The following is a 27151-nucleotide window of genomic DNA, read 5'->3' on the forward strand; positions in this document are numbered from 1 at the left end:
TGGCTCCCCTGCTGTACAGCTCCGACTTCAGCACATGGAGTCTAAGATCCCATCCAGGTATCCCACATCGAGCACGTGGCAGTGCATCTCCACCTTTGCCTGCACTCTAACTACGCTGGCCTGCCAGTGAGCACCAGCCTGAGTGCCACTCCCTCCAAAGGGCCCACCCTGGCTTCTTCCCAATTCTGAATCATGGCACTCACAGAGTCTGTGCCACACAGTCTCACTTTTGATTTTCTCTGTCACTTGATTGTTTTAAAGCCTTGAGTCTTCTTCCCATAAGACCATAAGCTCCTTGAGATCAGAGACCTCAAAGGCTTATAGGGAGCACCCAGGGATACTCAGAAGTCATCTTCCTCTATGAGCTCCTGAGGAGAAAAACAAACCGTTTCTACTCCAAAGGCCTTGATGGAAATCTCCAGATGCCCCTGCCAAGTCATTCTTAAGAACTTCTGGATAAAGGGCAGAGGGAATCCTTTAAAAAATGTATGTAATTGTGGCTTTTGTGGTGGATAATATATTCATCTGGCTCAAAACTTAAAATGAAGTCAGCCTCCCACCTTTGTTCCTCAACCACCCAGTTCCCCCATTGAGAGGCAAACAATGGACTGGATTCTTATTTATTTTTCAATAAGTATTCCAGCAAATACAAGCCAATACGAATAGATCCTCCTTTTCTCCCCTCATTTTTTAAATACACAAGCTAACATGCAATACATATTGTTCTCCATCTTGCATTTTGTTTAACAATGTATCTCAGACATCATCCTGTATCAGGCCTAGAGACCTTCCTCACTCTTTGTCTTGCGGCTGTGTGGTGTTCCAGTGCAGGGATGACCCTGATTTATTTAACCAACCTTCAGTTGTTAGATGGGGAGAGTGTTTCCAGTCTTTTACTACCATATGCAATGCTGCAAAGAATAGCCTTGTTCAGATTTAATGTCATATATGTGAGTGTATCTGTGGGACAAATCCCTAGAAGTAGAATTGCTGGGCCAAAAGGTAAGGTGAATATGTAATTTTGATTGTTCTCCAAAGAGGTTGTATCATTTTACACTCCGACAAGCAAAGTACGAGGGTGCGATCTCCTAACACCCTTACCAACCTAGTATGTGAAAACTTTCATTTCAGTGTAGTTTGATTTGCACCACTCTCCTCGTGAAGGTGGCTGAATAGCTTTTATAGTCGTGTGTGTGTGTGTGTGTGTGTGTGTGTGTGTGTGTGTGTATGTGGACTCAGTTTTTATCCTCTGCTCACTTTTCTTTTCTGTTCTTCGCCTTCTTCTAATCAATGTAGAGGAACTCTTTGTATATTAAGGGATTTAGCCCTTTGTTATATGACCTGTAGATAATTTCCCCAGTTTGTTGTCTTTTGACCTTGCCTTTCGGCTGTTGCTAGGTGGAATTGTTTATTTTTCTATAGTCAAATTTATCAATCTTTGCTTTTATGGCTCCTAGGTTGGGTGCCTGGCTCAGAAATGAGCAAGACACCCCCCAACCCCCTGAACACACACACACACACACACACACACACACACACACACACAAAGCTTTTAAAAATTCTGTCAGTACAAAAAAAGCTTGGAATGACTTGCCAGGTTTTGTGAGGAACAGGACAACTCCTGCCCTCCAGGAGATTCCAGTTTTAGGGAGACATAAACTGACTATTGCAATTCCATGGTATAGTAAATAAGAGGGGGCACAATGGGAGCCTGGGCTAGGACCACCTAATCCAGCCTGAGTTGGCCAGGCAAGGCTTTCCAAAGGCAGTGGCACCCAGGTACATCCAGAGGCATGCGTAAGAGGCAGCCAGGGGAAGAATGGTCTTCCAGTAAAAGCGGCAGCATGTGCAAAGGCAAGAAGCAACAGGGCTCGGTCAAAGTTGTCCAGTCTGGCAGGAGGACAAGGAGCCCTGCAGGGTTGGTGTGTGGTAAGGAGTGGAGCTAGGAAAGTAGACAGGGGCCAGGTTACCGAGGGCCAAGAGGATACTGCCCCAAAGTCAGGGCCTTACCCTGAGGCAGTGCGGAGGTGGCAGGGGGACACATCAGCCGTGTGGAGGAAGAGCTGGAGACGATCCAGTGTGGAGGCTGGGCCCTGGCTCTAAGGCTTCTGCCTCTTGCCCAGCAGCAGCCACGGCAGCCTAGGGGCTCCAGGCTGCCAAACAAGACTGAGAATTTCAGACCCAAATGTTCTGTTCTGTCAAACTTCCAGAATTCTATAAAAATCATCAGGGAAGCTAGCACCTTCTCTGAGAAACATTTCTACCCAAGATGATGACAACTACAAGAGCTCTGACTTTTACTGTTATCAGTGATTATCACGCCCACCTCAGCACCCCACTGGCAGATGGGGCCAGGTTAATGCAGCTCAGACACTACCTGCCCTCCCCTCAGCTTCAGCCTGGCTCAGGAAATAGCTGGGCTCTTCAGCCCCCGCCCATTCATCCAGACCCTCATTCAGAATGGGCGACAGGATGCGGGACTGCCGTGATGGAGGGGTGGACCCCAGCTGGCCCGTGTCCATGGGGACATCTCTTTCCTTCTAGCCAACAAGGCTCAGTCCCACTATGAGCAGCCACAGACAGGCCTACGAACTTCTCTGCTCCTGTGACTTTTTAAAACAGGCATTTTGTAGCAGGTGTCCTGAGCAACTGTCCTTGCTAAAGTGCCCAGCACAGAGCCTCGCACACAGCAAGCACTCAGCAGCAGTTTCTGTTAAAACTGGAAGCCTCACCATTCATTAGGAGGTTGCTGAGGGAAAGGAAGGGCGATGTGGACAGAAGGAGGGAAGTTGGAAAACACTTAAACGGAACTTTGGGATTGCCTCTGGATTTCAGTTGTCCAGGCCCTCACCATGCCCGACCCCCAAACCAGCCAAAGGAGTTGGTTCTTGATGCTACCATTTTAGTTATATTTTCTTTAGTGCCCTAAGACAATTTTATCCCAAAGGATCACTTGATTAAGTCAAATGCTATAGAGATAAAGGCTCATAGAGGCTGCTGGAGGCTTGGTTCCAGCCAGCAGGCTTCCTGGGCCCTTCTAAGGCGCCTCTATTCCCCAGTGGTCCGACGGCATGCAAGGGGTACCCGCTCACCCCGGCCTGGAAGGCAAGAGGGCAGGAAGGCAGCCCCAACCTCAGCTCCAAACAGTCAAACAAGCCCCAACCCACAGCAGCCATCAAACAGCAGTAGGTCAAAGGCAGGGTAGCGGAGGGTTTCTAGGGCAGAACATGTGTCTCTCTGGAGTCTACTTCCCCCACCCATGTGTGCCACTGTGGGGGGCAGGGGGAGGTACAGACACCGAGGTCCCCATCTCAGGCACAGAAAAGCTGATGAGGAGGACACCAGGAAGCAAGGGGCCTGGGTTCCAGGTCAGATTCCAACCCTGCTGGCTGTGTGCCTGTCACTTGTATAAAGTGCATGTCAGCCTAGGGTCGGGGATTTTATTTTTCCCAAAATGAGACAGTCTATTTCAGTAAACGTTAGAAAAGCTCACTGGTATGAATACATATCTAGCTTTAACTTCCATTTTATTTGACATTTACTATGTGAGAGGTAGTAGGGTAGGCATTTTGCATACATTATCTCATTTAATCCTCTCAACAACTCCATGAGGAAAGTGACGGTCAGAAAGGCTGAGCCCTGAGCCCTAGTCCCACTGCTAGTATGTGGCAGAGCTGGATTTGAACTAGGGACTGTCTGGCTTCTGAACGCTTTGCCCTTACCTGCCATACGATATAGGAACTAAGGACAGTCAGTCAGTTGCCAGCCTAGGCCCTTCCCCGGCCCCGGATCTCTAAGACCACAGAGAGGCTCTAAAGGAAGGACAGAGTCTCCCAAAGAGTCACTTTTCTTTATTCTCAGTACCCCCGATCTCACAGCACGGTCTGTGGGAAATCTCAGGGCCTTGCCACCTCGCAGTCTTCCTTGCACCCCACCAAGAAGCTGAAGCTCCAAAGGTCTGGGGATCTCCAGCTGTGGCTCTTTCTAAAAGCAGTTCCTGGGCACAACATTGGATGGAGGTTTCTCGGTCATTCCTAAGTCCCCTTCCCAGAGCACAGGAACAATACAGCAGCTTGCTCCCCTGGCTTGCTGTGCCCATCCCAGGAAAAGGTGGGGAGGAACTCCAGAAAGCAGGTGTCTCTTGGTTGAAAGGAGTTGGGACCTGGGCCTTTGGTCTAGTTTAACCTGGGGCAGGTCACGCTCCTGGGGAGGCTCCCGAGCAGGCCCAGGCCAGACCACTACTCAACAAATGCAGAAGTCTTCACCATATTTTGCCAAAGTCCACCTTCTTCACCAACTTGGCCTGAAAACACCTGAGTTCAGAGGGACATGCGTGACAGAAATCCCCGGGTTCAATTCTGCTGGAAGGCACCGTGCTGGGAGAGGACTTCTTTCACTTTGTCCACAATGGTGCCCACCTCAGCCATGGCCCCCAGACCTAGGGAGCAGAGTTCGGCTATGACCCTGCAGACTGAAGCAGGGGACTGTCCCCCACCCACCCTCACCCACTGCTCCCCGAGTGTCCCACCCAGAGCCCAGTGCCTGAGAAGGCCAGGACCAGGCCCGAGGCAGATCCAGCAAGTCCCTCCCGAGACACCCCCAGGACAGGCCCCAGGAATAGTTACAGCAGCCATCTTGAACTGTATGGGCTGCATGCCAGGGAGGATACCAGGCAGTTTACCTAACAACTCTGAGAGACAGGAATTACCACTTCCATTTGCCAGATGAGAAAGCTGAGCCGGAGGTCACAACAGGCTGGGATCTGAAGCTGAGCCCTGCCGCGGCCCCAGGCTGTGGGAATGAGCTGTGAGCCTGGCCAGACACCCACCTTGGTCTCCACAGACCAGCTTCTTGGCCACACAGGGGATCTCGACATAGCCGAAGGCCTTGAGCTGGCCCACCTGCTGCTCGGTGATGGGGTGCTCCCACATGGCGGTGTTCATCGCCGGGCAGAAGAGCAGGGGCTTGCTGCGGTCCCAGGCCCGGATGACACAGGTCTGTGAAAAAGGTAGGGGGTGCCTGCTGCTCTGCCTGCCACCCTTCCCTGGCCTTCCCAAACCCTACCCTCTGCTTCTGGGCCACAGCCAGCTGAGGACTTGGGATGACTGGGAGCCACTGTCTGAAGGGAGCTGTCTCATACTTTGAGGGTGGGGCTGTGTCTCCTGGTCCCTCTCACCTCCCCATAGGCTCTGTCACAGGGCCCTACACACAGGAGGTGCTCTACCAATGCTAGCAATGGCCTAGCCACCTCCAAGCAGACCTCCCTTACTGTGCAGAAAGGGCTCCCTCTGCCCAAGCCTCTGTCTTCCTCACAGTCAGCCACACCTCACAGACTGAAGCAACCCTGGGCAGCTGGGGGCAGGCCTGCGGTTCCCACAAAGCTAAGGACCAGACTGCCCAGCAGGTGGGCTCATCTATCCTGACATCAGCTCTACTTGAGGCCAACTAAAGCTTGGCCATGAAAACAACATCTTCCACATGACAAAACCCTCTCCCACGTGTTATCTCATGAACCCTCACTGCGACCCTGTAAAGAAGTTGCTGTCTCATTTCACAGAGGGGAAGCTGTACTTCCCAGAGGTGAGCCATTACCCAAGGACACACCAGACAATGATCCAGGGCAAGGCTTTGCACACCGCCCATGCCATCCTCCACTGCATCGTGCAACCTCACTACCTCCCGATGTCCAGGCCATCCCACCAAGTCACATACCAGAGCAGCTATGAAAGGGACAGACCAGCTCACAGAGTCTTTAGCACTGTGAGCTTTGCAATCACGTGGACCTGGGTTCAAATCTTGCTGTGCTATCTCCTGTTACTAACCATGAGAACTTGAACAAGTTCTTTCATGCCGGAAGTATCAGCTTCCTCTCTGCAAAAGCCCTCTCACTGGGTGGTCTTGAGGGCGGAGGGTGAGAATACTTATAAAGCTCTTTGCACAAGGCCTGGCACAAAGTACAGGATCCAGAAATAGTAGCTCCTGTTATTATTACAGGCATAGGCTCCCTGGGCCAGGGGCTGCCTCGGGGAGAAATAAGCTCTGGGGCCCGCAGGAGTGTGCTCCCCTGGGCTCTGACTGCTTCAGGCACCTCTGCCTAGGCTGTGGGCCCCTCAGGGAGACAGCAGCTGGCACACCCCTTCCCTGAAGTGGAGCCTGTCTGCAATAAGAGGGGGAGTCCAGAGAACAATGCCACGAACAGGCCAGGGAAAATGCCTGCCCTCCTCAGTGCCCCTGCCCTCTCCTGGGGACAGGAAGGAAGTTGGTCAGCACACAGCCTCAGGATCTGGGGGCTTGCGTCATCCCAGACACAGCGTTTGTTTCCCACCAAGTCCTCACAATGAGGCAACCTGGCTATGAGCGGACAGTTTCAGTCCACACTTCCTCTTGGCCCTGTGCCACCTGCTGCTTCTGCAGAAGTCATGAGCATACCTAGAAGAGTCCCTTGACTGCGTGTGGGGCGGGTGTTGGCAGGGCTGGGGTTCTAAATGACCTCAAAGGGAAGCACAGCAACCGGAGCAGAAACTCAACATCTCCATGCCCCACACCTCTCTAGCTTTTCCCACCTCATCTCAAAACTCAGCGCTTCCTGGACAAACCACAGCTCCTCCAAACCTTCCAGCACAAGAGGGCCGAAAGGAGGCATCAGTTCCCACAGTCACTTCTGTTTGGCCCATGTTGTGTGCAGCACCTCAGGCTCTGCCCCTGGGAATCCGCTTGGGTGGAGAGAAGGCTTGGATCCGGGTCAGGAGACCAGCTGCCAGCTATACTGGTGACCCAGGGAAGTCACCTCCTCTTTCTGGATCTGCTTGGTTATTTAGCACAAAGAAGGGCTAGAGCCTGAGTGGGCCAGAGGGCAGACAGAGATGCACATCACCCAGGCCAAGGGCCCTGAGACTGGGAACACAGGTTCATACCTAGCGCACTGCTCTAATGGCACCCCAAGCTCTGGACACTGGAAAGGGAGATGATCTGAAGGAGGGAGGAAGCAGGTCAAGCTTCTTTTGGGGAATATAAGGACAAAACATCTTTTGAGAGAGCACAGAGCCACAGACCATGATGACAGCAGTGTAAGATTTGCAGTTCTTTGAAATACTTGCACCTTCAAGGGAAACCTTTGAGGCAAAGGGCCTCAGGGCTGGTCCTGGGAACATATTCCACTGCTCAGCCAACTCAGTAGGAGGGAACCCCAAAGATTTCAGGGAGTGGTGGCAGCACTGAAGAAAAGAGGGAAGCAGAGCTTTCAGGAGTAAGGAAGGAGCCCTCAGAGAATTGGCCCGGGCCGGGGCTTAGCTCCTAGAGGTTGGCGTGCTTTGTCACATCAGCTGGCTACTGACCGACCAGTGGGAAGCCTGGAGATCTGGCGAGATGGTGCTGGTTACACACAATGCTGACGCACTTAGATGAAAGTGGCCAGGAGCCTGACCTGCTCCGCCGTCCTGTCAGCCAGGCACTAGCCCCATCAGGAAGCCTTCTTGATAACACTGCTCCTAGGCCTGACCTCCTCTGCACTCCCCCACCCCTGCGCCTGCCACACAATCTGTGTGCTGCTCTTCTTCTGATCACCTGTGCTCTATTTCAAATGATGCTTAAATCACCAGCAGCTTCTTTGAGAAGTACCTTAAGCACCAGTCAACAAGCATATGAGGAGACTAACATCCTATCTAACCCCCAAAACCTTGACCCAGCTTCGTTAGTCACTTCATTTACTTTGGCTGTTAGCCAAAGTAGAATGACTGATTGCCTCATACATACAATAAGCATTTCCTGAATGCCTACTACATGCCCAGTACTGTGCAAGGTGGTGACGCCATTGTCAAAGGACTGACTGTACCACACACCAGAGCATACTCTAAAAACCCTCTCCTTCCAGACTGTCAGCTCCCTGTGTCCTCTGTGTCCCTCCACACAGGGCCTGACACATGGCAAGTTAAAGCTCAATGGATGAGGGAAGAGGGATGATAAGGGAGAGGGAGGGGGACCACACCCAGTCTTCCCAGGATGATCATGTAAACAAAGGCTCTTTAAGGACAACAGCTCCCTGGAGGTCCCCCAGGCCTAAGACAATCCCCACTCTGTACAGCTGGACTTCTCTTCCTCTCCTCCACCTTGGGCCTCTCGTCCTTTCTCCTTTCTTCCCCTTTAAGCTTTCCATAATATACAGGAAAACCACATCTCAGCTTTGTGGCTAAAGCTACAGGAGAGATAAGTGTGCCTGAGAGATCCATGCAGAAGTAAACGCTCTTATCCGATTACCCATGTGGATATCCAGGTCCTGATGGGAAGGCGGAGCTAAGGTGGGCAGGCAACGGGGTTGGGAAGGGAGACCAACAGAAGAGCATGTTGAGGGCAGCCCATGAACTATGGACAAAGAAAGAGCAGCTGAGCATCGGGGGGCAGGTGAGAGGTGGACACCCTCAGAGGGCACCCGCAAGTCGAGTCAACCCATCAGGACCAGGCCTTCTACCCACTTGCTGGAGCACAGGTGAGGCCAGGTGGAGGGTTGTCCAGGGGACTGTGTTCCGAGCAAACAGGCCCACCATAAAGGGATTCCAAGGTGAGAACAGAAGCAGTCTGCAGCTCAGCAAACTGGGAGTGCGGCCCAGGGAGGGAGGAGGGCCCAGGGAGTCACTCACAAGCAAGTTGTCACAGATGCCACTGGCCACCTTTCCCAGCGTGTTGGCATCGAGAGGAGATACCAGCATGAGGTCTGCCCACCTCCGCAGGTCAATGTGGAGAACTGGGTCGGATCGGCACTTCCACATCTGGCAGAGGGAAGGAAGTGGGGTCACCGGGCCGGCCATTCTCTCAGTGTGGAGGGAGGAGCGGCAGGTGGGGTGAGGGCCAACACAGACCAGGTACACTAAGTCAGGAACCCAAGGAGACCACCTGAGAGACCCCCGCCCAAGTTCACTGCCACCCCTCTTGCAGCTAAGCTGGTGAACACTGGCTGTGGAGCCAACAGCCTGAGAGAAACCAGCCCTGAGGAAACAAACGCCCCTTGTCTCTCTGAGCTATTCCCTTTATGGTTTGGTTTTCAAGAGAACTGACATCTGGCAGGGAACTCCTGGCCTGTCTGCTTGAGGCGGATGCTTGGGTTGTCCAAGCCAGTGGAAAGGCTCTGGGCGGTGAGAAATGGAGGGGGCGGGGTGGGGAAGACGGGCCAGCCAGAAATGTTCTAGGCTGAGAATGTTTAAAAATGCCTGGCAGGGCACCCCTGTGAGGCCCACACTCGATGTCTAGTGAATCGGCCAGTGCCCGCCCCTCTGCAGGAGAGCAAAAGCAGAGCCCGGCAGCCGTGGGAAGTGAGGCACTCTCCACAGCCCCGACGCTGGGAGCCGCGTGGACAAGGGTGGTGGGAACAGAGCTCCTCTGTGGTTTCATCAGCCCAGATAAATACAAGGACACTCAACCTCAGGCACAGGGCCAAAGCTGAGGTCTGCCTGAGGTGGGAGGAGACTGTGGGCCTCCTGCAGGCCAGAGCTAGACAGATGTTTTCCTCATTGCCTCTGCCCAGAGAGCCCTGACCGCTGACTTGAGCCTGGCCTGTCTGCTCCGGCCACCAGAACCATAGGCTGCAGGGAGGATGGTCCTGTCCTATTGGTACAAACACGATGGAACTCAGCCCTGGGGCCCCCAGCACTGACCTCCCATTCATCAGCGTCGCTGTAGAGGGTGACAGGAACATCCTGGGGACTGTAGAAATGTTTGGCTCTCTCAGTTGTGACCACTGCTACTTCCAGCTGTCACCAAGGAAAAGTGGAGTGGGGGTGGAGAAGGAAAGAGAAACTTACCAGAGCCACCAGCCTGGAGGCCACACGGGGCCAGGCCAGCAAGAGCTTTCCTCACAGCCTGGCTGTGCAGAGGACTTCTCCCTCCGAGGCAGCGAGCCCCATGTTTGCATAGCTACTTCCGCTGTCACCCGAAGGTCAGGCCTCACCAGGTGCGGCCGTTTCACTTCCCTATCTGAGGTGCTGCCGAGGAATGAGTCACCAACTGCCCAGCGTATATGAAGCTGCAGGCTCCTGCCGCTCAGGCAGAGACAGACAGGAAGGGAAATTAGGGCAAGAAGGCCACGCAGGCCATGGCAGGCAGGAGGGGCCACCCCAAGGAGGCTCACAGGTCCTGAGCTCTGGGCCACACCACAGATCTGCCCTCTGCAGGCAAGGCACTGGGGAGCTGGGGTCCTGCATGTGGTGTCTGCAGCCATGGCCCAGAGAGAAAGCAGGCAGAGTCCCTTGCCGTACTTCTAGGAACAAGGCTTCGTGGGCTCTGGCTGCAGACAGGCTCCAGGAAAAGCAAACCTGTGTGCCCTACACTCATGGGGCAAGAGTGATATTTACCTTCACACTACTCATTTAGCAGATAAATTAATAATGCAAACAAGAGGGATGGTTAAGGTGCTTAACAGACAGAAATAGCACATGATAGGGTGAACAGCACTAGACCAGTTCTCATTACTCGTAAAACGAGATGTCAGACTAACAAGCATGCAGATTAAAGGGGCCCAGAAGAGGTGGCTGGGAGGGGAGGAGTGTAGGAAATCACATCTTTGGGGGACATTTATCCAGGAGGGAAAAAAGTCAAGGGTGACAAGGACAGAATCATCAACTAACCAGAGCAAGGGTCATGGGTGGCAGTGTCTGGGCTAGATGTGCTCTTTGGCCTGCATGGGGTTATAAACTTTTTTTTTTTTTTTTGCTGCGCCAGGCAACATGTGGTACCTTAGTTCCCCGATCAGGGATCGAACCTGCGCCCCCCGCAGTGGAAGCACGGAGTCTTAGCCACTGGACCACAAGGCAAGCCCCGGGTTATAAACATTTTTAAGCCAAAATATACAAATTGGGAGATTTCACACAGAAAATCCAATTTCCTGGCTCCTTTTAAAAACCTGACTGGGACTTCCCTGGTGGCGCAGTGGTTGGGAATCTGCCTGCCAATGCAGGGGACACGGGTTCAAGCCCTGGTCCAGGAAGATCCCACATGCCACAGAGCAACTAAGCCTGTGAGCCACAACTACTGAGCCTGTGCTCTAGAGCCCGTGAGCCACAACTACTGAGCCTGAGAGCCACAACTACTGAAGCCGGCGCACCTAGAGCCCGTGCTCTGCAACAGGAGAAGCTACCGCAATGAGAAGCCTGCTCGCCGCAACCAGAGAAGGCCCACGCGCAGCAACGAAGACCCGACTCAACCAAAAATAAGTAAAATAAATAAATTTATAAAAAAACAAAACAAAACGGAGTGCTCTGGCACTGCTGGGCCCACATTCCTGCTTGAGAATGACTTGGTGGGACTTGGTGGGGCTGCCTCTTTGGATGGGCCGTGCCCATGCCATTTCAACCTAGTCCCTGCCTCTCCCTATCATCTCACCAAGGCTCCCTCTCCTCATTTGTTTCCTGCCTTTTGTGGGTTGTCAGACACTGTTCTGCACAGTACCTAGGAGTAAAGCTGGAACCAGGGAGTAGAAATCTCAGAGAGCCAGACTGCAGAAGAACTTCAAAAGGTCTGGTGCTCCCAGCTCTGCTGAAGAGCTCTCAGATTTGTCCATTCTCCCACTCACTCCCTCTTGGAACCTACCATCCCCCAAACTTGCACAAAACCTGAGGGACCTCTTTAATGGTCATTTAAACCAAACTCCTTTTGAGCCGGGGAGTCCCTTCTAGGATAGACCTGAACGAGCCTGGTCCAGTTCTGAACAAGATGGCAAATGAACAGGGCTGCTGTCCCTCCATGGAACCCAGCCCTGAAGATGTCACAGGACCAGCACAGGGAGAGCAGTGAAAGGCAGAATGGTGCTGAGACTCTTAAGACACGAGACAGTAATGACGTAAGGTGTGGGGCATAGTAAGTTAGAACTAACCACAAGAAGAAGAATATATAACTTTCGAACCAGCAGAAGAAAATTCAATCAACACAATAAAGGATAGGGAAAGGAGAAAAAAAAAAGCAGAGAGAACATATGATAAGCGGAAAGCATTAAATAAGATGGAAGAAGTCCTAATAGAATAGCAATTATAGTAATTATATAATTGGCTAAACTCCCTAATCAAAATTCAGACTCTCATACTGGATGTTTTAAAATCCATCAATCACATCAAAATATGTCTGAAAAGACACATTTAAGACAAAAAGATATATAAAGCTTAAATAAAAGAATAAACTTTCAGTTAAATAAAGTGGATTAAACTCTACTCCCTCTCAAAAGCGCACTGAAATAAAAGTGAAGGGATTTTTTTAAAGGTATGAATCACCAGAACAAAGAGAAGAGGACAAAAACATAAACAAAAACCCAGCAGTTAAGATATATCAACACATAAGATATGGAAGTGGAAGGAAGCATTAACAGATCAGATTAGATCAGACAGGATCAGATTTTTTTTTTTTTAATGAACATTCCGGGAACAAAAAGGAACTCTTGGAAATTAAAATTATAAATAGTCAAATAAAAAATTCAATATAAGTTTAGAAGAAATTTTCCAAAAAGTAGAAGAGAAAGATAAAAAGATGGATAATACTATTAAAAGAGATGAGGTGGTCCAATGGTTAAGATGCCACGATTCCACTGAAGGGGGCAAGGGTTTGATCCCTGGTTGGGGAACTAAGATCACACATGCCGCATGGCACAGCCCAAAAAAAAAAAAAGATGAGATCAGAAGACCAACTCAAGAGGTCCAAAATCTGACTAATAATGAGTTCCTGAAAGGGAGAACAGAAAAATAGAGGGGTGAAAATTACAAAAGAAATAAAATGAAATTTCCCCAAACTGAAGAACTCAGAGGTAGGAGCCATCTCTTCTGCCTACAGAGCTCTGAGAAGGTGGCAACCTGTTAGGCTCAGGGAACCTGAAGTCTCATGTCCCTGGCATCCACTGAGTATAAGTCAATGGAGCCTGAGCCCACATCAGCTCTCCTCCTACTGAAGTATATGGGGTTTGCAATCAACAAAACCTCACAAGTTCTTTTCACCCATGTTGCTACTAAACCACAAGCCCCAAACTGTACTTGCGTTGTTACTTTCCCAAATGTAGCCCCTCACATTTCCCTGGTGAATCCCACCTTTCCAGAGTTGGCCCAGTGTTTGCTCAGTCTATGTAAAGAGCTCCAAAAATTTCAATCCTGTTCCTCCTGGCCTGTTCTCAGCCAGTACCACCATCAGTAGCCCCAAGACACAAATCCAAATGATGAAAAGGACAAGGTCAAGAGCAGAGCCCTTCGCCAAGGTCCACAGGTTGGGGGGCTGGGGTGGGAAAGAATCAAGAAGGAACCCTTTCCAAGTAGGATCTTTCCCTGATTATAAACATGCTGATAACATTACCAGGTGGTCCAGGGGGATGTCCTAAGATTCCATCAGAGCCCTCACCAAATCCAAAAATACTCTAATATCCAAAATAAAATAAAATAAAATTGATATGGCTTGTCCCCAGTGAGCCCAATCAAACCCCAGTAACAACCATTTTCTAAGTGCTTTTCTAAGGGTTCACAAGCTTTTTCTAATTTGTGGAGCCTACCTCTTCCGCCTTTTTGATAAATGGACATTAGTCATCTCCAGCCTCTAGCCCCTCTGCTGTTTCCCACACATCCTGTAGGTCACCAACCACAACCTCAGCACCCCAGGACAGAACTTGCCAAGTTCAGGAGATGAATCACCCAACTTGGGTTCAAGTCTCTTCTGCCACCATTGGTCCTTTTTCAAACTCAAAAGAAAACAATGGAAGCCAAGTGGACTCAAGAGTCCCTGCCATTTCTTTCTGTCCCCCCACTAATGTTATACCATTGGCCTCCAGGACCAGGCATTGTTCCATTGCTCTTTTTCTAAATATATGTAAGAGCCCTCTTGGTCGTTCTGAGTTTCACTGCAGGCTTCAGCTCACTCTGGTGACCTCTGGACCATATTCTACCTTTATCTTTGGTTATATGTTCCTCCTTTCCATTTAACTGCTTTCCAGTTTCCTTCAACAGACGGCTTCAACAGACATATCAGTTTTTGGTCACTGCCTTCTTTTCCTTAAGAGGACTACTTTCTTTCATTTCTAGGAGCTTCCTGACCATCCTGAACAATTTGCCACTTAAGATCACCCCAGTTCATCCTCTCTCTATTCTAAAATTTGGAAAGCTGCTTCCTGAAGATCGAGTTCCCCTACTCTCCCCAACTCCCAAACGGCCTGCCAGTTCTCAAAGTGAGGATTGTGCCTAGGGCCAGCCTTCAGAAACATACCCAGTTTGGTGATGGCCCTGTTCAGGGGCTCCCTCCTTCCTCTCAGCTCTACCTTTTCCTTCCCTCTGCATCCCCTTCACAGTCTTCCCCTGGCTCCTGGGGAATTCCAACCAGGGGTCCAAGTAGGCCTCCCACCCTGGTCCATAGCTGCAGCTTGAGATCTTCCCCTTAAGATCTTCCCCTAGTCTCTCAATCTATCCGTCTCTGGCTACCCTCCCAGGTTACACTGTCATTGTTAGGGAGCTTCTTGGGGTCAATGTCTTTCCTAAAGAGTAATGTGAAGAGTATGTAATAAGCCCATCCTTCCCAATGTCCCTCCCTTGACCCCTATCAAGCAGGCACCTCTCCTTGGCAGTGACCCTGACCCCAGTGTTGTCTGGCAAGCCCAGGCTAGTTTTTCTGGTTTTAGAAGTATGTCACTTGATCTGATTCTTCAGTCCTGTGGGCTTTGTTCTTTCATTTTCATTCACTCTGTAAAAAGGTCCTGGGAGCCAAGAGCTAGGCCCTGGGTTGGCACACATTAAAAAAAAGAAGGCATGTTGTGTTACCTTCTGAGATACTAAATAACTTGGGCTAGTCACTCATTCACCCTGACCTTTCCCTCAGCAAATGCTAAGGAGTCTTGGCAGAGCAGAAAACTCCTGAGGACAGGAACCCTCCTTGGCTTTCTCTTACACCCTCCTGGGTCATCGTAGAAGCGGGGCTGGACATTAAAACAATCTCTCACACACATCAGAGTTCCTGAAAGGCAGCTCTGTGCTTGGCCCCCTGGCGAGACCCTGGCCAACAGTTTTTATGTCTTAATATTTTTAACCTGAGCTTCTGTGTGATGTGACCAAGGCTTGGCCAGACCTTATTACATAAGCTGCCTGCATTTTGCTTAGCATTTATAGAGATTTCTTCCTGAAACCAATTGGCAAGTCTGGTGTTCCTTTCTCTGTTGAAAATACATCAGCAATCCCATCTGGGGCTCCTGGGGAGTCAGGGAGGGGAAATGGAAAACAGAATTTGGGGCAATACTTCCATTTTTACTTTTAGGCCCCTGGTCTGGCCCAGGCTGCTTCTGGGACAGATATCAAAGGGATCTGTGGAGAAGCACTTTCACAGCCACAGGATGAGATAAATCCCATGGCTTGAATGTCCACCTCCAACCTCATCTCTGGCCTCTATCCATTACAACCATGAGCCAGTAGCACCCTCTCCTCAAGTAGGACAACCAAAATGGCATTGTCCAGTGTTCCCTAGGAGGCAAAACTGCCCCAGTTGAGAACCACTCTCTACAGAATCATCCAATAGAACTCTCTGCAGTGAAGGAAACATGTCACACCTGTGCTGTCCAGTATGGCAGCCTCTAGCCACATGTTGCTATTGAGCACTTGAGGTGTGGTTGGTGTGACAAAGGAACTGAACTTTTGGTTTTATTTAATTTTAATAATTTAAATTTAAATTTGAATGTGGCTAGTGGCTACCGTGTTAGATAGCACAGCTCTGGCATATACAAGGAAAGAAGAGCCCCGGCTGGAACCCCCAGCTCAGTGGCTAGAAAAGAGCAGGTGTTTCTAGTAGGGCATGTGATGATGGCTCCACAGGAGACTGATGAGGACTCTAAAGAGGAGACACCAGCTATGACTTAACCCGGCACAAGGCAAGGAACCCAGAGTTTTAGTGGCTTAGTCCTCTGGGCTGACACACACAGCAGAAGACCCCGACATTGGGCCTCCCAGTGTTGACACTGGTAGTGCCCGGGGCCTGGGGGCCAGCCAAGAAGCTGGCATGACTCTGAGCATGGGGGTGGTGGGCATACTCTAGAAAAAAGGACTCTGGGTGCCGTCAGCACATGGGGTTGGGGTGGGGGGAAGCTGTGGAGGAGGTGGCCTCATTAACAAATCCCCGAGGGAGTTCCAGTTGGCTGAATGGGTGTCCCAATGGCTCACAATGATGTCTCCACTTGACAAACATTTACTGAGCCTACTACACACATGGGAGCCAGAGCTGGTAAGGGCTCAGTGTGTCTAACAAGTGGGTGGGGTATATATGACCCCTGACTATAAAGCAAGACAGACCAGGCAGGAGTCCACAACTGCCTGGGGCTTCTCAGCCTCATGGCCGTGTTTAGGTGGAGTAGAGAATGCCCATAATCTGAGCTCAAGTCCACTTGCTGATGGTGGTCAGGAAACCGGCCTTGAGCCCCAGTTCCGCCAGCCCACTGGCTGGGGGAATCTCTGGCAAATTCTTCCTCTCTGGCCTGGTTTCTCCTCCGGAGCCATGAGCCATCTGGACCACAGGGCCTCCAGGGGCCCCTCCAGCTCGCTGCACCTCCCAGCCCTATTGTGACCCTTGTCCTTTCCCAGCAGGCTCTGCCGTTCTGTCCTCTGCCTCCAAACCGGCCTCCTGGGGGAGCTGGTATTCTAGTCGCATGGCCCATCCTGCCATTCAAGCAGGGCATAGCTGCTAATCCCTCCCCAACTAGAGAAATTTCTAAAGAATGAAACTAGAGAAGCAGACTGCAGAGGCTCTCCATAGGGACACTATTCTGGAGTAGCAGGGAAGGACCCTGGGTGCAAGAGCCCTTGGCCCAGGGCTGGCTGCCTCCAACCAGTGGCCTGCAGAGGTCACTCCCTGGGGGAGCAAGCCAGGGAAGGATGGGGCTAGCCAAGCCAGTGCAGGTCCAGAAAAATGCCTCAGAGTGCTACTGCTGAGTAGATTAGTTTCCACAGCAGGAGCACAGAGCAGGCAGGTGGCCCCTGCCTGGAAAGAAAAAAAAAACCTCAAACCAGGCCATGTTTCTCCTGCTCTCCTTTCCTCAATGAGCATTATTAAAAAAAAAAAAAAAAAAAGCATAAAATTACAAAGAACATTCCATGATATCCCTACTAAAAGCCCCACTGACTTTAAAAAATAAAATAAAATAAAATAAGGGGACCTCCCTGGTGGCGCAGTGGTTAAGAATCCACCTGCCAGTGAAGGGGACACAGTCCGGGAAGATCCCACATGCCACAGAGCAACTAGGCCCGTGTGCCACAACTACTGAAGCCCATGCGCCTAGAGCCCGTACTCCACAACAAGAGAAGCCACTGCAGTGAGAAGCCCACACACTGCAACGAAGAGTAGCGCTCGCTCGCCACAACTAGAGAAAGCCCATGCACAGCAACGAAGACCCAACGCAGCCAAAAATAAATAAATAAATTTATTTTAAAATAAATAAAAAATTAAAAAATGAAACAAAATAAGTACACAGAGAGGTTAGAAAATCAAAATTGAACAGAATGACACAAAATGCAAATCTCCCTTCCTGCCCCCATCTCTCCACAAGGGTAACCACCTCCAGGGGGAAGACCACAGGCAGTAACTTTGATACGTGAACACACAAAAGGAATCATACTATATGCCAGCAGTTGGCACACCTTTTCTATAAAGGGCCAGATACTATTTTAGGTTTTGTCACAACTACTCTACTCTATAGTAGCAAGACTGTAGCCATAGGCAATACTTAAATGAATGGGTATGGATGTGTTCCAATAAAATGCTACAGACACTGAAACCTGAATTTTATATAATTTTATATGGCACAAAATAATCTTCTTTTGATTTTTTTCAACCATGTAAAAATGTAAATAGTTTACATATGTATGGTCCGTAGGCCATACAAAAACAGACAACAAGAATTTGGCCTGTGGGCCACACTTTACTAACTTCAGCACCTTGCTCATTTCACTTATATCTTGAGGACTGTCCCAAATCAGCACACAAGATCCACCCATTCTTCTGAACTGCTGCCTCCGAATCCATCAAGAGGCTGAACCACAACTGCACCACAGCTCTATTGTTGAATATTTTGTTTGTTTCAGTTTTCTTTTAAAATTATAAACAGTGCTAAAATGAACATGCTTGTACATTTGGTGAACTTTTGTACCCTATAGCGGCGGTCCCCAACCTTTTTTGGCACCAGGGACTGGTTTCATGGAAGACAATTTTTCCACGGGTCGAGGGGGCGGGGGGATGGCTCAGGCAGTAATCCGAGCGATGGGGAGAGGCAGGCAGATGAAGCTCTGCTCAGTCGTCCGCCGCTCACCTCCTGCTGTGCGGCCCGGTAGGCCGCAGACCAGTATCGCTCCATGGCCCTGGAGTTAGGGACTCCTGCCCTATAGGGTTCAATCCTATGGGTGAAGCAAGGGCTGTGACCATTTTTGCTTTCTCTAGATATTGCCACAACAGTCCTCCGGAAAAGCAGAATTTACTTCATTCTGCATATGAGCAGGACCCTCTTCCTGCACCCTTAACAGTCCTGAATGTCCTCACAGGCATTCTGGAAACAGCCTTTTCTAAGGCCAAGGTCTGCCAACTCCCTGGGTGGGAGATTTTTTCCACTTTTAGAAATCCTCTTCTGGCTCTCAGCCCTGCTGACACCTACCCAGCAAAAGCTAGAGAGGTGTTCTGTTTTCTCCTCCGTAGTGAGGAGGGTACCAACCAAAGGGCAGAAACTGACTAAGCTAACTGCTCAGACGTAAGTGCCACTCAGTTACATGACGATCACAGAACTGCAAAACAGCCACAGCTCCTACACCCTAGGACCTTCTCTCAGGCTGCCTTTGGTCCTAGTGCTTTTTGTCCTCACATCTAGAATCTTCTACCACTCATGCCAGAAGAGGCCTTGGAGATGCATCATTTGGGTACCTGGCCCACACTTTATTGCAGGGATAAGAAAACTGAGGCCATAAAAAAGACCTGACTTGCCCAGAGGCCCAGAGTCCCAGCATGAGAAATCCTCTATGTGCAACGCCTCTTTTGAGGGAGGGCTGGCCCCCACTGTCCAGCTCCTCCCACCTCACACAAAGCCTCCAAGGCTTCTTTGCTGGTGGCCACTCTCTCCAGCTGCTGGTGACTGAGGCAGAAAACCAAATCTACCCCTCCCCATCACTCCCCCATAGTCTCCTTGGTCTGGCTCTAGGTCAATGGTCCTCCTGGGAAGCCTCAACACACTGGTGGATCAGGAGTAATCCTGAGCCAGGTCTGTAGAATCTCCCAGCTCCCTGCCGCCCATATCCCAGCTGCTCGTTTGCTAGTCAAAATCTAGGGATCCCTAAGGGAGCTCAGCAAAGCCTCAAGCATGTGAATCCATGACTTAGGCAAAGAGCTGAGAAGGACTGCTCCAAGGGACAAAGACTACTCTTGGAGGTGACCCAGAGGGGGGCACTGGGGAGATCAGTACCATCAGGGAGTGTGGGGAACAGCCAGGGGAAAGGCCACCCCCCCGGGGCCAACACAAGGCAAGCAGGGATTCCCCCTTTGGTTACCAACACCTCACAAGGACTCCACTGAGCAAATCCAGGCTCTCTGGAGAGCTGTCTACCCACAGGATGAGAGGGATGTGGGCCCCTCCACATAAGCGGATGGATGGTGGCTCCACGGCTCTTCCCACATGGGCCGTCTACCAACCCCAACACCCCACACCACGTGTGGCTGCCCCAAAGGACACGACAACAAGGGAAAAGGAGAGGGGGACGGACAGGAAACAAACAGTGTTAAGCGCTTCCGTGTGCCAGGAGCTGCGCCTAGTTGTGGGCACAAGATGGCAGTTTCATCTGTGTCCCCCTCCCCCAGCCTTGCAAACATTCCCGAGGGGATGGGTGGCAGCCACCATCTTTATTTTAAAATGAGAAAGGCAGGCTCCTAGAGGCTAAGTCAGGCAGTCCTCTCTCCTTGTCACTGCCCTTCTGGCTGCCTGACCTTCAGCTTCAACTCCAGCCAGAGACGGAGAGCCAAGTCCCATTCCACACGTGGCCTGTCCCCCACAGAGGCTGGACTAAAAGGCCTAGGGTAGGCTGGAGAGCCTCGCTGCTTCAGGCAACCCTTTCCTCACACCCGCATAAATGCTGGCTGTGTGGGATGGCAGGAAGCGGTGGAGCTGCCATTTCCCTCTGCTCTGATGCTGCTCATCTGTTTCCTGGGATAGGACTCCCTGCCCCCACTTACCCCAAGTCCGGAAATTCACTTGCTCTGGGGCTATGGGAAAAGGGAACTGCATGGCTCCCTCCCTCCCCAGAGGGCGGTGGCAGAGGCTGTTGCTGCAGCAACGCTTCCAGGCCTCCCGCCCTCAAGGCTCTAGCTGGCCAGCTCCTACCAACGGTTCTGGGCACATGAGGCGGGGGCAGGCCGAAGGGGTTACTGCCCCAAAGCACCAGTGCCCAACCTCAGAGCAGCCACAACACTCTCCTCCTTTCCCTCTTCTGGCCTGACTGGCATCCCTGGCTGCCTGGAGGGTGGGGTAAGGGGATAACTTTCTGGGTATAAGTTTGTGGAAAGTTGAAAAAAAAAAAAAAAAAAGCAGCTTTCCCGCCCTTGCCTGTGACTCCCGACATAGTCATCTGCAAGTGAGCACTGCTCCCTGCTGGACACTTAGGGTACACTCGCCTGCGCCACCCTGAGTTAGGTGCTATGTTTGTATCAAGCAAGGAAAAAAGCACAGCCTGGGCCTCAACGGCTTAACACTCCACAAAACTAGTGTCTGACAACACAGGCAGTGTCAAAGATAACCTATGGTTCCACAGCTTGGTCAAGATTCTCTTCCTTACCAAACTTTAGTCAGGCTCCTTGGAGCCACTTTTTCAACTAGGCCCGTCTTTGGGTTTTGTCCTCCAGAACAAGATTCCTGCTAAGTTGGTTTAGCCAGAATCCCCTACGCTCGATATCTGATCAGCCTGGATATCTCATCAAGCTCCTCATCCCCCAACAGCCCCCAGATCACCCTGGGCTGCCTTCAGCAAGAATCCGGTCAGGACAGTTTTGCTAAAATCTCCCTTACCCCTGATGTTTCCTCTTAGTAATTTTCCATCCACTGACACACACACACACACACACACACACACACACACACACACACACACTGCTCCTTGGCTACAAATCTCCACTTTTCCTTGATGTATTCAGAATTAAACCCAGTTCTATACTGAGATCTATTTCCCCCTATTGCAATAGTTTTTCTGAATAAAACCTGTTTTTACCACTTTACTTCTAGCTTTTCTTTAATACATCAAATGAGTTTTAAAAGGAAGGGAGCAGGGACTTCCCTGGTGGTCCAGTGGTTAAGACTTCGCCTTCCAGTGCAGGGGGTGCAGGTTTGATCCCTGGTCGGGGAGCTAAGATCCCACATGCCTCGCAGCCATAAAACAATCACCAAAAAAAAAAAAAAAAAAAAAAAAAGGAAGGGAGCAAAACCACATGGGCTGAGGCAGGCCAGGAAGGCTTTTACATGAAGTGTTTGTGGAGAATTTGAAAAGGCAGGGAAAAGTAGGCAGGGCGGCACAGCCTGGAAGGGGCTGGGCCAAAGCAAAGGCCATCAGGGGGGAGCGTGGGATAGCTGGAGAGTGGCAGACCAGTGAAGGGCCTAGGTTACCAGACGAAGAAGTGGGGTTATCACCAGCTGGCTTTCACATTTTTTAAAGCCTTGAACTTTTCCTGCAAAAGAATATGCCCCAGAACCCCTACATATAAAACTGATCAAAGTTGAGGTGATCTGACCAAAGGCAGGGGGCTAAGCCCCCCACCTCCAACACACTGTGGTGGCCCCTGGGCATCTCTGAACACCTGAAGGAGCAGAGTTTGAAACTAGAGCTGCGGGCAGCGGGGAGTCCCTAAGGTTCCAGTGCATTTGGACTGACAGGACACCCATGGTGTCTAACAAGGAGGGAGGACAGAGCCACAATGTCCAGGATGGGGTGAAAGCAGAGGCAGGGAGCACAAGGCAGCCAGGGGGCGCTGAGAACTTGCCGCACTTCTCCAGCCTGCTCTTCTCTCATGCTAGGACTTCAGGGAATTCAAAGCAAATGTTTGGGAACCCAACACCTCCGTTCACCACAGCGTTCCTTTCGCAGTCTCCCCTCACTCTCTGTCTACTACCTAATCTAGCTCCTGGTTATACTGTCACACTGGTCTCTGTCTCCACGTCCCCCACATACCAATGCACACAGAGGACTTCCACAAACACCATGATTAAGAAAAAGAAAACCCTGTGCACTGCACAAAAACAGGCTGGCCCCAGAGCATCAGCCCTCTAATGCCCGAGGCTGTCTAGTAAGCATACTCACGCCAGGAATGTCCAAAAGCCTTGACACCAGAAGAGGCAACTTCAGGGCTGCAACACTCCCAGTGACACCGACAAGAACACGGAACTGTCTCTCCACCAAGGGTGCAGCAGCTGAACACGTGGCCCTGGGTTCCATGTGTGGTCTGGTGGCTTCGAGTCCTGGGAGCCTGCCAGAACTGGGCTCCATAAAGCTCTGCCAGGATTTAGGATCTAAAAGCAGAACAGGGGGTGCCTGCTTCATTCATACATTCAACCAAAATGTACTGAGCACCCTGTATTAGAGCCTGGGCCAGATGTTAGTGTTCCTGAGGGGTCAACAGTCCCAGCTTCTGGGAGCACACAGTGTGATAAGAAGGTCAGACACGCTCATCCCACGTGGGTCAGTCACAATGTAATGTGGCCAGTGCATGAGGCTGTGCTGCCTAGGAGTTACTGTCTGAGTAAGTCAGAGACCAAAAAGATAACATTCAGGTTGAGTCCTGCAGGACGAGGAAGTTTTTCAGAGAAGCAAGGAAATAACTTTGCAAGAAGGAGCAATCTTGCAGAGGTGAAGAGGCCTGAAGGAGGGTGGCAGGTCTAGGGAACAGAAAGCAGCTTAGCAGTGAGGCTAAAGCGTGATGGAAGGAGGGGGCAGTGGGGCGGGCAGGAGGTAAGGCTGCAAAATCAGGTCAAGGACTAAGTGTCAAGAGCAGTGAGGGCTATGGTGCGTTTTCATTTTAGAAAGACGGTGCTCGTGAGAAGTGTGGAGGGGGCCTTGGTGGTGAAGAGACTGGAGGGGGCAGACAAAGGAGCCACTGCAGTGGGCTAGGCTGGCTGAAGAGAGTGGCAGGGCAGGGTAGGTTCCAGGGATGCCTGTGGGGTAGAACCCTATGCAACAAAGGGGTTTGGGTGCTCCAGGGAGCTGAGAGATTTGCCCCTCTGTCCCTCCCTGTGGATCAGGCACCACCCTACAAATCCAAGGCCGAGAAGAGACAAGCATAAAAAGGATAAAGGCCACCCCATGAGACTAGCTGCTTGGTTTCTTCCTCTGGCCCTCAGATGTTGCTAGAAGTTGAGTGTTCATAATATGGCTGATGAACACATCAAAACCTACATTCTGGCAGACTGGGCCAGCAAAACATACTCCATCAGCAACAATTATCAAGGACCAACGACATCTAGCACCGGCAAAGAAATCGTGGAGGAGACAGCCGCTGCCTTTAGGGGATCTGTGCACGAACTGAGAAGACAAGAGTCACACCTGAAATCACTTGAGATGGGTCCTTCTCTGGGATGCACCTTTTTGGTGATCACTGATTCAATCTGTGCATCGGTTTCCTTGCCTTTCCCTCTCCACTTTCCCATGACCACCAACACCCCCAGCAAGCTCCCTGAATGTGTGACCTGGTCTAAACACCAACTGCCAGACAGGTATTGGGCCTGTAGTAGGTCCTGAACATCTGTCGAATGAGTAATAAACTGTACCCTCTGAAGTAGAGTGGGGCAGAGAACAGAAGCCTGGGCCATGAATCAGCAGCCCTGGGCCCTGGCCACGGTTGTGCTCCTGACCTGGTATGTGACCTTGGCTCAGGGTCATTCCCTCCCGGGACATGTCTCTTCATCTGAAAAATGCAAAGATAGGACCAGGTGATCTCTGAAGCTCCTTCCATCAGAAAACTTCGGAGTCAATGCATGAAAGACAGAGGTGAGGGACTCTCTCTACAAGGGGGTCCTGGGAGATGTACTCAAAAAGGGTAGAATCAACAAGGGGAAGGGAGACCAAGGCAGACCCCGAGGAGGAAGTCCAGTGAGTCACCCAATGGCTATCTATGTGGCTGCACACCCATAAGGGCTCCCTCTTCACTCCACAGGCCCCTTGGCTCCTTAGGGCCTCTTTGCCCATTTTTTGCCTTCAAGACTCAGGCACATAACCACATGAGCTGAGGATCATGTTTGCGTCTATTATTCCACTCCTACCTGGAAGGGTCTCCGAGGGGCCCAGACCCTTCTCAACAGGCGTTAAGCACAGGCCAGTTCCCTAGAACAGAACTTCCCCCAAAGTTCCATTTGCCACCGATCTCAACCTCTACGACAGGGCCTCAGCCAGGGCCATGCTTGCCCAGAGCAGAACTGAGTCTACTCTAGGGCCTGGAGAGCCCTGTTAGCAACTGACAAGGTCTAGAGGGCCTATCAGCCAGCTTCCCAGAACTAATCAGTGTGCTAGCGAGCACCCACAGTAGGTGATAGAGGCACATCCTGCACTCTCCAGGGAAACCCGCCTGCCAAATCCCAAACCTGGACCCTGTCCTACCCCAGCCAACTGGTGCAAGGACATGGAGATTCCTGCAAAACCAGAAGCTGAATTTAAAACCTCCTCCAGGGAACTCCCCGGTGGTCCAGTGGTTAGGACTTGGCCCTCTCACTGCCGAGCGCCCAGGTTCAACCCCTGGTCAGGGAACTAAGATCCCACAAGCTGCACGGTGCAACAAAAAAAAAACACAAAAATTTAAAAATTAAAAAAAAAAATAAAACCTCCTCCACATCAAATTGATATCATTCCTAGGGAATAGGTTACTGAAAGCAATCAGTTAAACTTGGGGCAGGAATCCATGCTGGTGACTTCAGCTGTTTCCCCATAGCAGGTGGTACAGCCCAAGATTTACTACTTAGCCTGCTGAGCGATCTTTGTTAAGGACCAAAGCCTACCTATCTTTCTAGAAGGCGGGTGTGGGGGGGATATGTACTTGAGGATCAGAAAGTGGAAAATTTAACCAACATCTGAAAGCAAGGTCAAATCAGTTCAATCTGACAGTCCCATGTAGGGTGACAGCTGGCAGGAGTTCTTTTTTTTTTTTAACATGTATTTATTTATTTATTTTTAATTCTTTTTTGTTTTCTTTTTTTGTGGTACGCGGGCCTCTCACTGTTGTGGCCTCTCCCGTTGCGGAGCACAGGCTCCCGGATGCGCAAGCTGAGCGGCCATGGCTCCGGGCCCAGCCGCTCCGCGGCATGTGGGATCTTCCCGGACCGGGGCACGAACCCACGTCCCCTGCGTCGGCAGGCGGACTCTCAACCACTGCGCCACCAGGGAAGCCCTTTAATTCTTTTTTTTTTTTGGCCATGCAACGTGGCATACGGGACCTTAGTTCTCTGACCAGGGACAGAACCTGGGCCCACTGCATTAGGAGCACAGAGTCTTAGCCACTGGACCACCAGGGAAGTCCCTTTTTTAAAAAATATTTATTTATTTGGTTGCACTGGGTCTTAGTTGCAGCAGGCGGGCTCCTTAATTGCAGCACGTGGGCTCCTTAGTTGTGGCAAGTGAACACTGAGTTGTGGCATGCATGTGGGATCTAGTTCCCTGACCAAGGATTGAACCCGGGCCCCCTGCATTGGGAGCACGGAGCCATATCCACTGCACCTCCAGGGAAGTCCCAGCAGTTCTGTATGTTTACTCTCAAATCCCAAACCAGTAAGTCTATTACTCTACCCAGTCCCTGTTAGAACCATCTATTTGCACAGCCAAGGTAGCTGTAGACAGCACCTCATTTTCCTGAGCTCTGCTCTACTCATAGGAACTCTTGAGCAGCAGAAAGAGTTGGCAGGCAGAGAGGTTATAGGGCTGAAGGCTGTGATTACTGAGCCTCAAGCTCCCAGGGCACTAGCCATGCAGGTAGCCACATGCATACAGTCACAGCCAGAAAAATGACAGTTTCTCTGTCCTTTAGAAAAACAAGGCCAGACAGAGTAAAGAGCCTCAGCTGTGGCAGACTTGTGATGTGTAAGTCTCCTTCTCTGATGAGTTTAATTAGGACAGAGTTAAGTAAAAGTTTCAGGAATACTTGCCAGTCACAATATGGGCAGGTGTGCAGCCAGGGCAGGACCAGGGCTAAAAAAAAAGCCAGATGGGGTATGAGCCCAGCACAGCACAGGAATGATGAGGAACTGGGGCCTAGGAAAAAGCAGAACCAAATTTGGGTGGGTGGGCAGGGATCCAGGATCCATTAAGAGCTTGAATCCTTTAGCCTGATGTCAAAGTTCCTATTACTGGCCCCAAGAGTCTGCTCTGGCCTCATCTCCCACCAGTCAATACAACTCTGCCCCAGTAATAATGAAACACCTATAGTTCCCCATAGTGGTACTCTTCCTCCAAACCCAGTCATTAAAAGGAGTCACGTGGCCACAGGGGCACTTTAAACCCCTTCCTCCAAGGAAAGGCAAGGAACTCTTCAGGGAGAGCTCAAGGTCTTGACATTCTGCTAAGACTGCTCTTCTCTCAGGACGTCTCTGGCGGGCCAGTGGTTAAGACTCCGAGCTTCGAATGCAAGGGGCTTAGGTTTGATCCCTGGCTGGGGAGCTAAGATCCCATGTGCTGCCAGTGCGGCCAAGAAAATTAAAAACAAACAAACAAAAAGACTGCTTTTCTCTCAAACCAGAAGCAGGCATGCTTCCAGAGTCTGCTATTCCTGGAATCCCATTAGGCACCCCTCCTCAAGGCCACATGTTGGGGATATATAGATATATATTACATACACACGCAGTGACTACTAGTGAGGGAGTGACTGAGAACTGCCACCTCTCAGTCACTTGGAGAGATGTGGAAAACTCCTGCCCCAAGATACCCACCACTTCCCCAGCTTGGGAATCTCCCCTGCCTATTACCTGGCACAGGCCTCCAATACTTCAAAGTACAGCACGAAGTTTTTCTCTGACAAAATTTGGCCTTTCATTTTTAATGCCATTCGGCACTTTTAGGTGGAGCCAGGGGACAACTGCAATATCCCAGGGCTTTCCTTTTTCTATTTTACCAACTTGTAAAATATAGTTTGTACTTTGGGCTATCCCCATTCCTTTCTGGAGGCAGGCTCATGGATTTTG

General features: G+C 50.8%; 1 protein-coding gene across 5 annotated transcripts in view; it reads right to left on the bottom strand.

The window, feature by feature from the left end:
* The window catches only part of PPCDC (phosphopantothenoylcysteine decarboxylase), a 111374-nt gene extending 84424 nt beyond the window's left edge, over window positions 1-26950 (bottom strand). Inside the window, exons 1-7 of one of the 5 annotated variants that reach the window (XM_032622944.1) lie at window positions 26936-26950; window positions 26120-26225; window positions 22296-22504; window positions 9645-9740; window positions 8634-8762; window positions 4829-4997; window positions 3509-4438 (exon numbers count right to left, since the gene is read on the bottom strand). In XM_032622944.1, the coding sequence (XP_032478835.1) occupies window positions 4353-4438; window positions 4829-4997; window positions 8634-8762; window positions 9645-9740; window positions 22296-22481 (666 nt within the window). In that variant the 5' untranslated portion in view covers window positions 22482-22504; window positions 26120-26225; window positions 26936-26950 and the 3' untranslated portion in view covers window positions 3509-4352. Of the gene's footprint in view, window positions 1-3508; window positions 4439-4828; window positions 4998-8253; window positions 8290-8633; window positions 8763-9644; window positions 9741-9791; window positions 10696-22295; window positions 22505-26119; window positions 26226-26935 lie in introns of those variants that run through there. The other 4 variants (XM_032622942.1, XM_032622943.1, XR_004348492.1 and 1 more) reach the window with 4 other exon arrangements.
* Between the last annotated feature and the right edge of the window lie 201 nt (window positions 26951-27151).

The sequence above is a fragment of the Phocoena sinus genome, chromosome 2 (assembly GCF_008692025.1).
Source record: "Phocoena sinus isolate mPhoSin1 chromosome 2, mPhoSin1.pri, whole genome shotgun sequence".
NCBI classification, from domain to species: domain Eukaryota; kingdom Metazoa; phylum Chordata; class Mammalia; order Artiodactyla; family Phocoenidae; genus Phocoena; species Phocoena sinus.